The sequence below is a fragment of the Thermobia domestica genome, chromosome 3 (genome assembly GCF_964235325.1).
Source record: "Thermobia domestica chromosome 3, izTheDome1.hap1.1, whole genome shotgun sequence".
Classification (NCBI taxonomy): domain Eukaryota; kingdom Metazoa; phylum Arthropoda; class Insecta; order Zygentoma; family Lepismatidae; genus Thermobia; species Thermobia domestica.
In genome coordinates, this window is record NC_137456.1 from 8,487,068 (window position 1) to 8,505,492 (window position 18,425).

The window sequence follows — 18,425 nt, forward strand, 5'->3', positions numbered from 1 at the left end:
TATGCTACCAAAACGGTATATTCATAAAAGCAAGCAGTGGTCGCATGTTAACAAGTTAACATTAGCAGATCCGAATTTTAATGTTCCTGACAGAATTGATCTGTTATTGGGTGCAGATATTTACCCTCAATTGCTATTGGTGGGTGTGTGTAGTGGTGTTAATGGTTCTCCCGTAGCAGTGAATACCAAATTAGGATGGGTGTTGTTTGGTTCTATTGGCGACGATGAAGTGCGACGTAAAGAATTCACAGCGTCAACATATCATATCCAGTGCAACAGTGAAAGAATTTTGCAACAGTTTTGGGAATTGGAAGATATTCCTACACAAAATATAATGTCGTCAGAAGAAAAGCAGTGTGAAATTTATTTCGAGAAGACCCATGAAAGAGATGAGACAGGTACGTTTCATGTGCAATTACCGTTTCGTGACAACAGTGCAAGACTTGGTGAGTCACGTGAAGTGGCAATTAAACGCCTTAAGCAAGTAGAAAATCGGTTGAAGAAGAGGCCTAAGATGCGTCAATTATATGTAGATATTATGCATGAGTATGAGGTACTTGGGCATATGGAGATTATTCCAGAAAGTGAAATACTGAAACCAAACAGTGAAGTGTGTTATTTACCTCATCACGCAGTGTTGAAAGATTCCAGTTCTACAACAAAACTGAGAGTAGTTTTTGATGGTAGTTGTAAAACTTCATCTAATGTGTCATTGAATGATAAGTTACTTGTCGGACCTAGGTTGCAGTGTGACTTAATTCCATTACTTGTGCGTTTTAGACAACAAAATGTAACATTAACTGCTGATATTGAGAAAATGTATAGACAGGTGAAAATCCAAACAGAACATAGAGACTTCCAGCGAATTGTGTGGCGTGAGAGACCTAATCTTCCGATCAAACATTACAGGCTTGTGACGGTAACTTATGGTACAGCTTCAGCACCATATTTAGCGGTGAAAAGTTTGCAACAATTAGTGAAATATGAAGAAGAATCATTTCCTCTTGCAGCAGCTGTAGTAATGCAAGACTTTTTTGTTGATGACTTAATCAGTGGTGCCAACTCAGTGAAGCAAATCAGTTACAAGAACAACTCAGTGCATTATTGCAGAAAGGAGGTTTTGAACTGAGAAAATGGGCATCCAACAGTCCCAACGTTTTGGACTCCGTACCCTCTCATTTGAAACAAGCGACGAGTAGTTTAGACTTTGATAGTAGTAATTCAGTGAAAACGTTAGGAATTCTGTGGTATCCATCAAATGATGTATTTTCATATAATGTCAATCTTGTGTCAGTTAAGTCAGTTGTAACTAAGCGTAATATTTTATCAGAAAGTGCAAAGGTGTTCGATCCATTAGGTTTGATTTCTCCAACTACTATTATTGCAAAAATATTATTGCAAGAAATTTGGAAATTAAATTTAGAATGGGACAGTCCAGTTCCTGAATGGATTTTGAGAAAATGGAGGAATTACTATTCAGAGCTTTCTTTATTGAAAAACATCAAAATCAACAGGTGTATCACTATCACTCAAGCTACGAGAAGAGAGTTAATAGGATTCTGTGATTCTTCCGAAAAGGCCTATTGTGGAGTGGTGTATATGAGGTCTGTATCTCAAGACGGCCAAGTGAGTGTGAACATTGTTATGGGAAAAACGAAGGTTGCTCCAATCAAACAAGTGTCCTTGCCCCGATTAGAGCTCTGTGGTGCCTTGCTATTAGCTAAAATTATGAATCTCATACTAAATTCATTACGTTTGGAAGTGCATGGTGTAATTGCCTATTCTGACTCTACTGTTGTATTATTGTGGCTGAATTCGGATTCAAGCAGATGGAAAGTGTTTGTCGCGAATCGTGTAGCAAAGATTCAAACTCTTTTGCCATCAGTGAAGTGGCTCAAAGTGGATTCAAAGAATAATCCAGCAGACTGTGGTTCTCGAGGTTTATTACCTTCTGCCTTACTTGTACATCACTTATGGTTCTCAGGCCCAGAGTGGCTCAAAAACCCCATTCTCCCAGAGTGTAATGAATATACAGTGGATTCAAAGTTAGTCAACCAAGAGGAAAGAAAACATATTGTTTCAATTTTTACAGTTCTTTCAAATATTACCAATTCATCTTTGTGTGTATCTTGAACTAGATCGTTCAAGGGTGGGGGCTATGTTCAGTCCTAACTTGTTTATTTAAATTGTTTAGTTTTGTTTAAAGATGTTTGTTCAATGTAACTTGTTACCTGTAGAAGAAGAAGAAGCAAGGTATAGTTGCTTGTTGAAACTGTGCATAGCAGCAGTGTGTGTGTGTGAGTGAGCGCGTAGCCTATAGCTGCAACATCGTAGTGTTCAATGTGCATTTCATTTTAACTCGGGAATTGTAAGAAATATTAACAATATTATTAAACCGAATTATTAAAGAACGAACCAGCGTTTGTGTGATACAGTCCATCAACCACAATCGAAAAGGGTATTTCATAAAAATTCGTTAAATATTTTTAATTATTATTTGAAGTTTAATCTCTCTGAAGTTTTGTGGAAATTTTTGTGTGCTATGTGTTTCTTTTTAACAATTCGTATCACCAATAAATCTTCATTATCCAGGTAACGTATTTTTTTATATATATATTTGTATGACTGAGGAAGTCTCGTAATCATATTGAATTGCAAGCATATACATTTTTAACATTCTGAACCACGGCTGAACATCAGTGGAAATGTAACTATAATTGTCTTCCAGAGGACAACCGTTTACAATTCCTTAGTCCTCGTCAATCGAAGGGTCTTTTGAGTCTTCATTGTCACTGTCAGTGATTGTGATCTTAGATTTCTTCCTACAGAGTTTAGAGCTGTAAATTTGTAAATTTAGAGCTTAATAAAAGCTCTTCATTCTGTTCAGAAAACAAAAATCCCACGATGTATGTCGTGAAATCAAAACTGACCCATATTTCTGGGCGAGCAGCAAACAAGCTCCGAAATTGCGGCAAACAAACAAGTCCTGGATTCAAAGGTATACAATAATTCCTCTATTTACTCATGATCTTTAGTAAACACCGAAACTGTGTGTATTTTCACCGGAAATCGAATCTAGTGCCACGCACATTAACAACTCGAAAAAATGAAATGAAATCTTTAAGTTTTACGTCCCACACTTATGCCGATTAGGCTAAAGGAGACGGTGGTGATGAGAGATGAGAGAATTGGTGGAATGAAGAAAGTGGGAGGAAACGGGAGAACCCCGAGAAAACCCACGAGCACGGTGTTTGTCCACCACAAAGTCCACACGGCGCGAGCTGGGATCGAACCAGGGACCCCAAGCGCCGGAGGTGAATGCTCTACCACTGAGCCACCGCGCCCCCTGTATTAACATCTCGAATTCACGGAAGTATCAAATACTGAAGATTTATGCAAAGTAATCCTAAAAGAATGATAATGAGCTTGTTTACAGTGAACCCTGTGAAATAAATAAATTCTGACGCGAAAGAAAAATCTAACCTTCAAGACAATACACATCAACTTGTCATATCCAACCCATTAACTCAGAATGTTATCACTGCTACAGAGATGCCAACCTTTGAGGAGGGCTATACTTAATACTTAACTGAATTCCGATCACGTCAATCGAGCGTTCCGCAGATTGCAAAGAAGGGATGTAACAATATAAATTGGATGTTGCATCATATAAAGAACATACTACTTGCAATTTTGCACAAGGAACAAAATAAAATAAAATTAAATTAAAATAAATAAATAAATTGAAATAAAATAAATAAATAAATAAATAAATAAAATAAATAAATTAAATTAAATAAAAATACACAAAATTAAGATATCTAACTCCTTGTTAGTGTTCTTGAACTGATAAGATTAAATTCGTTGTACATTTTGCTACAGCTAATTCACGACTGAACTTATTATTCTGGGAACAGTGTTATGAATAAATGAACGCTTACATTTGAGCAGGCATGCGATTCAAACTTAGCATTTTTCGTCACATCTGTAACTCAGTAACACAGAGTAGAAATCAGGAATTATTTATGAAAGACCTCCCAATAGTTGGTACCTCTACTACTGCTTTTGATCACTCACAATCGGGTCACTTGCCTTTCCTTCAAGCAGCTACCCATGTTTTTAAGATGCTATTTACTATGTACGAGGGGGTATCGTAAAGTTTTAATTATCACCAGGAAGTTACTAAGAAAAGATGATGAAATTTCGTTAGTGTTGTTTGGTTTTTATATGCATGATGTTAAGCAAATTAGCTCCCTAATGATCGTTAGTTTTTTACAGGGTGTCCAAAAGTTACCAAAATGCAAGATGGATAAGAAGCAAGCATGGCGTGACCTTTTCCAACAGATGTTGACGCTGTTAGAAGAGGATTTTTTCGAGAGTCTGGTAGCCATGTATGAAACATGGATATATCAGTATGATCCGGAGACCAAAACCGTAAGCATGAAATGAAAGCATGCCAATTCCCCCTCCCAAAACGAAAAAAGTCCAAAAGTCAGGGGGTGAAGGTCATGCTATCCGCTTTTGGGATTCTCTTGGGGTAATCCTCAGAGATTACCTTGCAAAAGGACAAACTGTCACTGAGAAGTACTACAACAATCTCCTGGACAAATTGCGCTATGTTTTGAAAACGGAACGCTGCTGCATGCTCTCGAAAGGCGTTCTTCTCCTATCTCGATCCTGTGTGACAATGCACCAGATCATTCACATCTCAAGTGGCTGTCGACAAAGCAAGGGCATGTGGCTTCCATTGCAGCATCCGCCTTATTCTCCCGATCTCGCACCCAGTAACTTTTTCTTGTTTCCCCAAATGAAGAATCCATTGTGTGGTCGCCATTTTGACAACACAGATGACGTCATTCATGAGGTGGAAAAGTGGCTTAAAGCACAATGTGCAGACTTCTACGATGACGGTATTCATAAAATCTGGGAGAAATGTGTAAATCTGGGTGGTGACTACATAGAGAGGGGTTAACAACTACCAATCACAACAATCCCTGTAACCTGATTTTTTTACTGCGATAATTAAAATTTTACGACACCTTCTCGTACTAGTGGAAACGAAAATAATTCTTACGGGAACTGAATCAAGCTTTACACGCACTGATGACAAGAGTAACAATGGAATTGCTCGGTTATTGAAGATCTTATAATGAAATCTATTTTTTTTTCCTTCCTTCAAAGTCATCCCATATACATAATATTACGCAAAAAGGAATTATTTCCCAATTTCAAATTTATTGAGTTTATTATATATATCTGAGTTACTGTTTCGTCTTTTAGTCTTTATACAAGGGTATATACAAAATTACAGTGTATATACGAGGGAGGACCAAAAAGAAACCGGACTCTCGTTCTAAAAAAAAAAAAAAAATTAAGTTTTTTACAAAATTCTTCAGTCTCCTTCAAAGTACTCTCCATTAAATGCAGTTCATTTCTCCCATCTTCTTTCCCACTGTTTGAAGCACCTCTGGAACTCTGGAACTTTTATATCGTCCAATGCGCTTTGCGAAATTCTTTTTACAGCCTCTACACCATCAAAACACTTTAAATTTTGTTTAATTCTCGAAAACTTTCATCACGTTGGTCAAAAAGTTTGGATTACTTTTAATCTGATTTTCAAGTTCTGACTCAAATCAGACGAATGTTTTCGATCCTGTGTGAGCAGGCGAGAAATTAACTTAGCGGCAACACGTCTCATTTGCAAAACTTCATGTTGACACGAGCTCCAACTCATTCATGTCTGTTCTCAAATATCATCGATCATGAAACGACGATCCTCGTTGATTTTTGGGTAGATTTTCTCGATGTTTTCGTAGTTCGAAATAATGAAGAATACCCAGAACGAGCACGATCTTCAACACTCATCTCACCATACTTACAGCGTTCAAAACCACGCAAAAAATTGTGTGCAGTTCATAGCATCCTTCTTGAAAGCGTGTTGAAGCATTTGGTAAGTTTCCGTTTCCGATTTTCCAAGTAGGAAGCAAAATTTCAAACACACTCCTTGTTCCTTTGAATCTGAAATAACGATTTCGCAAGTGGCAAACGAGAACAGTTGAGAAAAACAATAATATGATCCAAGGTTAACCTCCTACGCAGACGCCGCTTGGCCATCTGATCTGGGAAGGTCTCTACTACACCCACCTAGCAGGAGAACTCTCTACTACGCCTAGGAACGGCAGCACTCTTCCAACCTGGTTTCTTTTGGGTCCCCCTTCGTATATAAATTTAGATTCTATTGTTTCAATTGAACACTTACATCCTAACAACTATACCGCTAAATATATATATCGAATACACACTTAAATATCCTTGCTTTTTATCTATGAATTACTGTAATTTAGTTGACACTAAACAACTTTAAATACATAATTATATCAAATTGCAGAGCTTAGTACTAACCTCATCACACGCATTACATCGAGGAATATCTACAACTGTAGCATAATGGCGTCCACAGTAGATATCTCCTTCGTGATAGAAGTAAATTAAATCAACCAACATTTCCTGCAAATGGAAAGCCAATTTGTAGTTCTATTGTAAAATCTTAAGTGACAGATTGTACATGGTTTCTGAACTAGAATGAAACTAACAAAACAATCGAAAAAGAAATGAAACTATCCATTATAATACCAGGAAAGACACTTAAATTACCATAAGGAGAAAATTAAATATTAAGTTTGAGGCTCTGCAGGCTAAAGATATTGAAAAAAGGAAGTGGGAGGTAGGAAACATGACCAAGTGTTAACATAGTGATCTTTCGCACTAGAGGCATGCACTCTTTATTACTGAAATATAGTACCGTCTATTGGGCTCCTGATTTTTCCCGTTTCAAACCTGCACCATTTCAAATTCTGTTAACTCGAAATATATATACTTACCAACAGCAAACTAAAAGATGCTCTGGTGATGTGAAAAATATATTCAAAATGTTGATGCATTTATAATGCAATAACTTATTCCCTGAAGGTAAAGATTCAGATAATGTTCTTTTAATGTTGTTTGGCAAATGTCTTCTTGTTTGAAATCTCTTCAAAATATGTTTAGGTCCATATTTCACTGACTAATATCTATTTTTGTCGAACCAGACAGGGGCATATGTCTTTATAATGTAGTTTTCAAACACTTTTCATTAGTACGATTTGTTTGAGAAGACCGGGTTTGAACATGTCAGCCATCGGGAGTGACTGAGAGGTCCAGGATCTCTTAGAGCCACATCTGGAGCAACCTGCCCTGTCCGAATTGCTCTGTTAGAACTTTTATGGCATCTTCAATAAATTTTGATGCCACGGACTACAGTGAGCTGGTAACTTGGAGACAATGTAAGCTGTCTCACTCTTCAGTGCCCGAAAGCATCTTATCACTTATGTATGACAAATCTGGTCATGAGTTTGACTTGTTAAATTTTCCATACCATACTCAGGAAGTTGAAAAACGTGTCAAACTTGTCAGAGAGTCTGCAAGAAAAGTGGCAGGACAAGAAACAGAGATGGCTACATTAGAGCAGCTTTGCTCTCAAGACTCAAAATGCCAAAATTTAATAAAAAATCTAAATTTAAGACAACGTCCTTGACTAAATCAACATAATTTAGTACACCCTAATTTGTAGGATAGTTGGATAGGTGTGAGTTGAACTTGAATTGCAGCCACCTTCTCGTGGTAAGTTCTGGGTCATTTCATTAAAAAAAAAAAAGTTGAGAAATGGGCGAAGAGTTGCATAATCATTATGAAAATAAAATGTATATAAATTATTCACATTAACGAATTATTAACAAACAGAACTTCACACAACTAAAATAAAGTACTTAGAAGCTATAGATTTTTTTTAAAAAAGTAATTTTGGTGTTTTTTTAATAATTTGTTTCAAACTTTAGGCCACTTGCGTGATCTGAAGATCCAGAGTGTGATTTTTTTCGTTACTTTTCCATTGATTAACACGCGAACACACAACTTTTGAGCCCTATTAGAATTCGATACTCGAAAACTTGATTTTTTCGCTCTACCCTAATATATATATATATATATATATATATATATATATATATATATATATATATATATATATATATAGAGAGAGAGAGAGAGAGAGAGAGAGAGAAAGAAAGAGAGTTCTAAAATTGGCGCCCAGGGACTACAGAACACTATTCTACGAGTCAAAATAAAGCAAAAAATATATCCAATTGTATACCTTTCGGATCCTCAGGTGGAGACGCGAATTGCACTAAGTTGCAACGTCGCAGATAAAGAACCACAGAGAAGATCTATAATCCATGAAATAATTGCACTGATTCTTTCCAGATGACAGTTAAAATAAATAGGTGTTAATACTAGCGCCATCTACCAGCGTAACAATCGATGTAGCTGTTTGATGGATTTGTAGAGCAACGCTAATGTTGCCAAGTTAATCTGCAACGTTGCCACATAGTGAAATTTTGATTACCCATAGCAACTGAAAGATGTCCTGGAGGGTATACAATTATATAGCATTTTCGCTTTATTTTGATCTGAAGAAAAAGCGCTCTGTTATCCGTGGCGCCATTTTTACAACACCTAATATATATAATAAAGGCTATGAAGAATTATTTTATAATAATACATCTATATAAGCTATTAGAATTTGTATAATCTTTACCTTTTTGAGGTTGTAAACTATGGTTTGTGATGCGAACTTCACACAATTTACTCACTTACTTTAAAAAAAATGAAAATAAAAACTATGTTTCTTTGGAAAGCATGGTCGAATCAATAAAAGGCAAGGGTCAAAGATAGGGAAAAGAATGAAGAAAACACTAAATTAACGAGAGCTGTGCAGAAAGTAAAGAATGACTGGGCATCGTGCGCAGCGCCGACCCCCCTTCCTTCCTTCACTGCGATCGCGCGCACGGCAGTTAGCTTCTTCCTTCATCTCAGTGTCAGCTGAGTCTCAATGCTATGCGGTCACGCTACTTGTTGTAGTGATTCAAAATGGCAGCGCCAATCGAAAATCCCGCCAAATGTGAAGTACAGTGTGTCGTTCGGTTTCTGAACGCGCAAAAAAGTTGCGCCTATTGAAATTTATAGACAAATAAGGTTTATGGTGATAGTGCAATGAACGAGTTATCAGTGAGGAAATGGTGTTTTATGTTTAATCAAGGAAGGACCAGCGATCATGATGAAGATCTCAGTGGGAGGCCATCACTTGTTACGGAAGAACTGAAGGAAAAGTTGAAGAAAAATTCAGGGAAACCGATGTTTCACTTTGAGTGTGTTACACGAATCTTTTCCCTTATTCCCAAAACGTAAGGAATGTTTGGGTGGAAAACAGTTTGCAAACGATGATGAACTCAAGCAAGCAGTGACAGCCTAGCTCAAATCTTGGGCGGCCGATGAGTATAACATGCGTATTGAAAAACTGGTCTCACGTTGTAACAAGTGTCTTGACAACTATTGCGAATACATAGAAAAGTAGAATAAGCTTCTCTGGCTTTGTAAATAAAGTTTTGTGCTGATATCTTTTGTTTTTATTTAACCATGCCAAAACGCTCTTTACTTTCTGGATGACCCTCGTATTTTCTTATATAACCTACCTTCAGATATCTGCTTCCCCGTTAGGAGCATGAAACTGAAAGAAATTCAGAGTTCATATGTTTGAAGATTAAACATCTAAACAGAGAAGCATCATACGAAATAACGTATAATATATTGGTGTTTTTTGTTTGTTTCTATGTTACCTTATTTTTACACGCACTTTTTTATTGTTTCGATATTCACAGAAAGGTGGCACAATTCAAAACAACAAAATATGTACCTTATTCAAGGTTAATATCGTTTTTTTAAAACTCCAGACTGATTATTACCTGCTTTTTCGTCTTTCATTGATTTTTCCTATCTATTTATCTTGAAATGAAAATTAACTCTTTCAGTTTAACGTCCCACGATTATGTACTTTATGCTAAGGGAGACGATGATTAAAGCAAGTGACTAATGATGGAAACATTGGTGGAATGAGAATATAACAGAAAACGGAAGTACGCCCGAGAAAATCCACAAACACGATATTGTCTACCAGAAACTTACTCACGCAACAGAGGTAAGCGCTCTACCACTGAATCGTCGTGCCCCCTCCTATCTATACAGGGTGTCCCAGGAGGAAGGGGTAATATTTTCGGAAATGCTAGTATGGGTGATTCTAAGCAAAAACGTTCATATGCACATAGGTCCTAATCTCAGCGGTTTGAGAGCTACAGGTTGTGAACCATTTTTTTACTTTATATTGATTATTGCTCACCCTATAGTTATTCTACAGAAGTGGTATATAACGGATTTGAAAGGTGATGAAATGACCTTTCCAACGATATGCAATATGTGACAGTGGTATCTTTGGAAGAGAAGTTATTGAGGGATATTTTGGAATCAGTATTGCCATCCAATTTCTTTAAATAACATTAACTTTCTAAAATTTCCCTCAATAGCTTCCCTTCCGAAGACAACACTGTCACATGCTGCATACTGTTGGAAAGGTCATTTCATCACCTTTCAAATCCGCTATATCTTACCTCTGTAAAGTAGTTACAGGGTGAACAAAGTCAAAAATGGTTCACAACCTGTAGCTCTCAAACCGTTGAGATTACAACCTACGTTTATATGAACTTTTTTTGCTTAGAATCACTCGTACTACCATTTCCCAAAATATTGCTCCTTTCCCCCTATCTATATATCGTATCAGTCCAATCAATCTCAACAGATTTGGATTAAATTTAGTATTATGACAAAGCTTGACAATCTTAGTACCAGGGATCGTTTCAGAAGAAAACCCGCCTTCCCCGGGAGATGGAATTTCAACACACTGCATGAAAAGCACTGGGCATCCCCATCGAGAACTATAGGACATATAACCCCAGTACCACCCCCCTGAAATCATAATTGCTTATTACACACATGAAATATTAGGATGCGCAAGCTTTTGGTTCCCGAGTTATGAGTCATCACAGTTGGTCAAATTTTCAAAGGAAAAAAAAAAAGTCAACCGAACTCATCCAATCTGGATCAAATCTGGCATTGTGTTAGATCTAGACCTGCTGCATACGCTTGTAAAATATTATGGTGTGCAGGCTTTTGGTTACCCAGTTACGGGCTATTAAATCTGGAATTTCGATTTAGTAAGATCTGAATACAATTTTAATAAAGCTTTGGTTAAAAATCAATGAAAGACTCCCCCCAATTAGATGTTTTTATTTGATTCTCAGTTTATCGTCCCTTTCAGCATTGAGGCTATACGAGATGTGGACCTACAGCTTAACGTGGGTTCCGAACCACATGAGCTTCCACCGGGATGAAACCCAGGTCTCCCACGTACAAGCCGCGTATGCTAACCGCTTAGCCACGTAGAAGCTCCCTCTTCCCCTGCAATTAGAAAACTTACACTAACATATATAGCTATGACAAGAAAAAACATACAACTTACCTTACACACTTTACAAACAAAACACTGTGGATGCCAACATGTATTTGCGCCAGCTCGTTCTGCTAACACTACCACTTCGCCGGGTAACATCTTGTTGTCACATTCTCTACAAATCCATGTGTCATTGTCCTTGCGGCACTCCAGATCCAAAGCATCTAATTTCGACGCTAAATTTGCATCACCAATCTTTACATCTGCCCCAAGTATCTCAGCGTTGTCTTCTTTTACTCCTTTGTTCAGTCGAGCAAGTTGTGATGGGTCAACCGCTTCACCTTCCACACTTAAAACGTTATATGCCTCTGGATTTAGCGACTCAGATAACGTTTCTTGAGGTCTATTGCCAGGAAACTGTAAACTTTCTGGACATTCAGTTGGAGTTGGTAGCAGCAATTCGGGTGGCGGTGGAGGCAGATTTTCGTTTGCCTCATCATCAAACTTCCCTGGGTAATTTCCATAATTAACAGGGGGCGGCGGAGCTTCATCATCTTCGCTTCCATAGTCAGAGGAGACACCCGAAGTGGTAGTTTTACCACCTTTAGTACCACCATAATCATCGGATGGAACTTTGGCATTCGGTTTCTTCACAAATTTAATTGGTCTCTGGAGAATAACACCTGGCCCTTTTTGCTTATTCTCAAGAACTGTGGATGTATTTGCAGCTTCATTTTTACTTAATGCACCTGACTGTGCAGTGCTTACAAAAGGACGAGGTGCCAGTGCTAAATTGTATGGAATGCCTTTCGCTGTATATTTTGACTTTGTACTTCTATTTTCCAGGTGCGGTCCTCCTTCAACGGTTCCTGCTTCAATGTTGTTATTTTCTTTGTCTTCCAGTTTATGCATCATATGCGAATATTGCTGCACACCACCACCGCTACCGGATAACGACGACGCAATGTGTCCCGACGTCCCGTATCTCAACCTATCTTCTGCATACATCACAGGAACCTGAGGAAAATCAGTAAAAATTTTACTACGTTATTCCTTCCATGTCATAACATAAAAGCAAAATAAATTACACAAATAATATACGCATGTATTCATATGTATAAGGCATTGTTAAAAACATTTTAATTTACTAAGACCAAATGTTGGGAGCTATAATTCGTGCAAATATATATATTATTTTGTTCATAAGAAAAATGGTGTTTGAGTTGAGTTGATTTTGAGTTTAACGTCCCTTTGAGCAGCAAGGCTATTCAGACGAAATCTATGATGACTAACGAAGATGAAGTTACATTAATAGTCGTCAGTAATTTCTTATTTAAGAGTTTCTACGTACATGTCCCAAGCTTGTGTAAAATGATGTAATTTTGAATACAGTGAAAAAAAAAAAATATATTAATTCATATATACTAATGAAAGGTGGAAACAACCAATTTTTTACACACCAGAATCTTCTGTAGGCGCGAATTCCGTAACACGAAGAAAGTGAAAAAGTGTGTTACAAAAAGCGGGTTGGGTCGCGTAGTGGTTAACGCATCGGCACGGTATGCCAGAAGTCCCGGGTTCGTTTCCCGTCGGGAGCTGATGTGGTTTGCATTCCACGTTAATTAGTACGTCCACGTCTCATATAGCGTGGCTACTGAACGGGAGATTGAACTCAAAATCAACAACAATCGAGTATTGGTCCAGTCTGTCACTTTTTTACATTCTGTTTGTTATAGAATTTGCACCTATAGAGGATTCTGGTGTTTAAAAAAAAAAAAAAAATGGTTCTTCCTTTTATTAGTATACATGAAATCACAACCGTCATAAGGTGCTCGGTATATGGATACAGGATGATCCAATCACAGCACGGGGTCTGAGGTACAACCCACGTGGTCCGAGATGAGAGCACCGACCTGGAGAGTGAGAGAGCGAGTGGCTGTTCTGGGAAGCGGACTGCGTGGTGTATGTTTAACGCATTGACACGGTATGCCGGAGGTCCCAGGTTTGAGTCTCGCTCCAGTCGGTCATTTTTTCACACACTGTTTGTCATACATTCACTCAGTTCAGGCTGTCTACTAATATTCCAAAATGAAATTTCGTAACTTTTTCGTGACCTTTTCTTTACCAAATCATAATATTTCCTAACATTTTCAAGAGCGAATTCGGGTGCAAATTAGGCCGAATTTTCATCCATACGATAGAAACGTACTTTGCTTGCGATTTGGTAGCGTCTAAACCCGACCATAGACATTTTTGGTGGTAAATTTTGACGTTTTATAGAACAAAGTTTTCCAATCTGTACTTACATTTGTACAGTTAAAAAAATCGTGACCCCAAAGCCAAATTTCCTGACGTTTTCGTGACTTTCATGACCGTTTTCTGATTTCGTGACATTTCGTGACATTCGTTACTTTCGTGACCAATAGACACCCTGCAGTTTCTTGTGATTTAAGATATAAACGGTGTAGATTGCGACAGTATAAACAACTCTCTGCGATTTAGTACTTTTGAAAAGCTACGAAAAATAAAGAACGTAATTTGAAAGTTAATTTGATTCTATTTTTGTTCTAGTTCGTATGCCGCTCAATATTTAGACAAACTAGATAACGTTATAAGAAAGGAAAGTTTTGAAAAGCAAACCGGGGACGACATCCCTAATACTGACATGAACGTTATTCTTTCTCTTACGTTACAAATTTTATCCAAGTAGAAACAAAAAATAAAAACTATGAAATGCAATTCCTGATATTTAATCAATTGATTAATTAATTATTAAAACGTATTAATTGACAGCAGTGTGTACTCATATTTTAAGTCAGAAATATATTTTCGTAATTGAAGCTCTCCTTCCACAGGGTTATTGTTTGGACCCAGATGGTTCAGTTCAAGAAGGCTCTAATAAGTGGACAAACTTAGCAGATACAAGCCTTCCGGAGATTAACAAAAAGTGTTATCATCATCTTGGTATACACCAATTGCATGTCAATTACATAATCATTTGTTACAATCTGTTGTTGTTCCGGAAGATAAAGCCAGGCTTCTTGCTGCCTCGTCTCCCGAAGCGGGTGCATGGTTGATGGCGATACCTTCTCTGCCTTCACGCCTTCATTTGTCAAATGAAAGCTTTCGAATTGCTGCAGCCTTACGTTTAGGCTTAGCAGTTTATGAGCCTCATCGCTGTCCAGCTTGTGGGGATGAGGTTAACCAACGTGGCCTGCATGGCCTTTCATGCATGAAGAGCGCTGGTAGATTCGCCCGACATTCCTCTGTAAATGATATAATACTACGAGCCCTCAACACAGATGGATTTCCTTCAATACGGGAACCTTCTGGTTGCTGTCGTTCGGATGGGATGACACTGATTCCATGGATGAGAGGTAAATGTTTATTGTGGGACTTCACATGCGCTGATACATACGCTCATTCGTCTCCCTCTGTCAGCGATGAACGCTGGAGCGGTTGCTAATCGCAGAGAAGCTGAAAAGCAAAGAAAATACAATAACCTTCTCTAAAAGTTTGTTTTCACTCCAATCGCTATTGAAACCAGTGGTGCTTGGGGTGCAAGAAGTCTTGTATTCATTAGGGAGGTAGGAAGACGTATTTCTTGTGTTTCCGGCGAAGTTATCTAATACAGCGCATATCCGTTTCTATCCTACGTGGTAACGTCTCGTCGGTCCTTGGCACTTTACCACCTGGCACGGAACTGGATAAGGTATTTATACTCTGAGAAGAATTGTTTTATATATAACAGTTCCTGGACAATAGTTTTTCTTTTGACGTTATAATTACATAATTATTTCTGATTTAATATTTCTTGTTTCCGACCATGAATCGACATTTATATGTTCTTTAGCTTTCAAATACTATCGTAACAGTGTAATAAAATTATTATTTTAAATTAATTAATAAAATTGCGAAAATATTTTCGTAATTAGTTTATAATAATACACATTTAATTTAAAACTTCATAACACATACTATATATTTAAACATATTGAAAAAATCTATGTTAATCGATAAATCACTATCACTATCCTGCCATGAGAAATCTATCTTCTCTTTAGTTTTAAATAGAAATACGAAAATTAAAATAATTTTTTGTGCAAGTAGAACAAATAATACAAGTGATGATAACGTGAATATCAATTTAGCTCTCTTCTCCGAGGAAAAGAAAATAGTTTAAGCAATTTTTTTTAATGTTTTTTCCAACCCTGTTTCGATGCCACGGTGCAAATATTTCAATAGATGGCAGGACTACGCATTTTTAAGTTCAAGACCAAAAAGTCAGATCTTTCTAGCCTTACAGAGATAAGTGTAAACGTATCACACAGAAAGAACCTTTCTACCTTGAAAGACACCTTCAACAAATGAAAATTACATATTCTCGAGATATGAGGTAGCTTTAAATCATCGTGGATATAACTAACTTCGTCCTGTTTAAATTGACAGACTAATCTACGAAGGAAACACACGGATTGGCACAGTAATTCCCTAACTCGGACTCGGTTCGCCAAATCCAGCACAGTAGCATCTTGAGACGATGTTCGATTTGACCCAATTTTGCATGTTTACTTATACACATCTATGCACAACTTTTCCGCACTAGCCTGTTTTCAATTTCCGATCCATCCTAACGGTGCTTTCTTCATTTCAAGCGAAGACTTTTTTTTCTTTCTTTTTATACTTCTTCAATACATTAATAAATAATAGCCTATATCCAGATTTAGAATTTTTCAGGCAATAAAAACTGAAGTGCTAGAAGATATGAAAAAAATAACTAAACTAGACAGAATTAATAAGACCACTTACTTTCATGATTTGTCCTTGTCCAACAACATTACTCTTCAAGTTCTCCAGGTATTCTTGCATGCTAAAATGAAACAAGAAAACACAAAATATAACAGGTATGACTTATTGAATTACTTTCAGAATGGTACATTTTATTTCAGATAGTATATATACAGTAAAGCCACGATTATCCGCGAGTGCCGCGAAAAAGTTTCTTAATCTTGCTGTAGTCGCGCTCAATAAGTTTTCATAAGTAATTGCTGCGGACTACACCTCGCAAGCAAATAAGTACTGTGTTCTAAAACATAAAAATAATTTGCACTATACAAATGAATATTTCCAACAACAGTGCACGTTTCGAGGTACAACTCTACTCTGATAGGCAAAAGCCGATTATTGTAAAGTATGAGAAACCGGGAATTGGGAAGAGTTATTTGCTTGGTAGTAAATTACATTCATTGTTTACTGCAGAGTGAGAGTAAGCGTCCGCGAGCGACCACTGGAGTGTTAATTATGGAAGAAAGAAAAAAAAAAAAGCGAACAAACGGGAAAATACAAGACTCTACAGTGTGAAGATCAAAAATTACTTACAGGTTTATTGTGCATCGTAACCCTATAGCTCTTCTCGGAATTTGTGTATGAATGGCAGGTTCTTGCTCCTTTATTTTGCTTACTGCTTTCACATTCTCAGATCACTGACCTTGACGACCCGAGCAATACAAACAAGAAAATATAGGTTTTATGCTAAAATACTTTTTTTTTTTTTTTTTTTTTTTTCGTGTTTGCACCTCAATTTTGTCATTTTTTCGGGTTATCCGTGGTGCCCTTGCCACTCAATTCCGCGGATAATCAGGGCTTTTCGGTATTTCTGAATTTGCTGTTATTATAAAGTGCATACATACATGCTCCTGGCTAAGAAGATCGTGTTTAGAATATAGGACCACATAACAGAAAAAAATATAGAAAAGATGAACTACAAAGAAACTAGGAAAGATGAATTACAACGAAACTAGAAGTTTCGTTTAAGATAGAAAGGAATAAAAAGCTACGTCGAACTAATCAAGAACTTACTGACCAACGAACCAAAAAGATTTAACAGTTCCGTGACTGATTACTGATACTAGTCACGGAATGTTTACCACTTTTTTACTCCCTTCTAACTTTAAACCAAGAGTCAGATGAAAACTGTATATGAACGTAGGCTTCCTTCTCCTCTCTCTCTGCTCGTTAAGGGAGACCCGGGATCGATTCCTGGTGGAAGCTCATGTGGTTTGGATTCCACGTTAAGCTATAGGTCCACGTCTCATAAAACCTCGGAGTTGACAGAGACGCAAAACTCAAACCAACGAGAAACCAAATCTCTCTTTGTCCTTTTAAATTATGTCGAACATTGGTCTAAAGTGCTTGTAAACACAGTATCTGCCAGGAATTTTTGTATACAAATGGTTGTCTGTGTCTTCCCACAACATGTGACGCACATTTTTATCAACTCTCAAATTTAAAATATGTGAGTTGCGAAGCTCACAAACATTGAAATATGGTATACGTAGGTATGTTCCACTTGAAATTAATATTTTGAGAGTGAAAATTAAAAACAATTAATATCCTCTGCAAGTTGAAATAAATCCTTGCATAAATGTACAAAAACTAACTCTATGACCTATGGAACCCAGAGGTTCAATGCCGCGTTCACAAAAGCTCTCCACTGACTTCTAACCGTAGGCAACTACATCCAGATTCTATTTTGTATTCGGGGCTACGGTGATTAAGCACTACAGCGTTCACCTCTGGTGCCTGGGGTTCCGGGTTCAATCCCAGTCCCTGCCACGTGAACTTTGTGGTGAACGAACACCGTGTGCGTGGATTTCATCCCACTTCCTTCATTCCACCATTTCATTCATTTCTCATAATCACCGTCTCCTTTAGCCTGGCCGGCATAACAGTGGGACGTAAAACTTAAAGATTTTGATTTCATTTTTTTCTATTTTGTATTCCTATTGCCCTCCCATCTGCCATAGGTCCTCCTAATGGTCGTTTTCCGATTGGTCCTCCAGTTAAAACTTTGAAAGCGTTCCTACTTTCTTCCATTCTGGCTACATGACCTGCCTACCTGAGTCTCCTAAATTTAATGACCCTAACAATGTTTGGTAAACCGTATAAATTATGTAGTTCCTCGTTATGAAGTTTCCGCCATTTTCCATTTCCGTTCATCTTGGATCCGAATATTAGTCTCAGAATCTTAATCTCAGATACTTTCAGTCTA

The 18,425-nt window shown here is 37.4% G+C and overlaps 1 protein-coding gene across 4 annotated transcripts in view; it reads right to left on the reverse strand.

The window, feature by feature from the left end:
- LOC145682392 (testin-like) overlaps positions 1-18,425 on the reverse strand; it is a 59,347-nt gene that overhangs the window by 9,697 nt on the left and 31,225 nt on the right. For all 4 annotated transcript variants that reach the window (XM_081753993.1, XM_081753995.1, XM_081753994.1 and 1 more), the window contains 3 exons: positions 16,184-16,244; positions 11,444-12,391; positions 6,403-6,507 (listed from right to left, as the gene is read on the reverse strand). In XM_081753993.1, the coding sequence (XP_081610119.1) occupies positions 6,403-6,507; positions 11,444-12,391; positions 16,184-16,244 (1,114 nt within the window). The remainder of the gene's footprint in view (positions 1-6,402; positions 6,508-11,443; positions 12,392-16,183; positions 16,245-18,425) is intronic.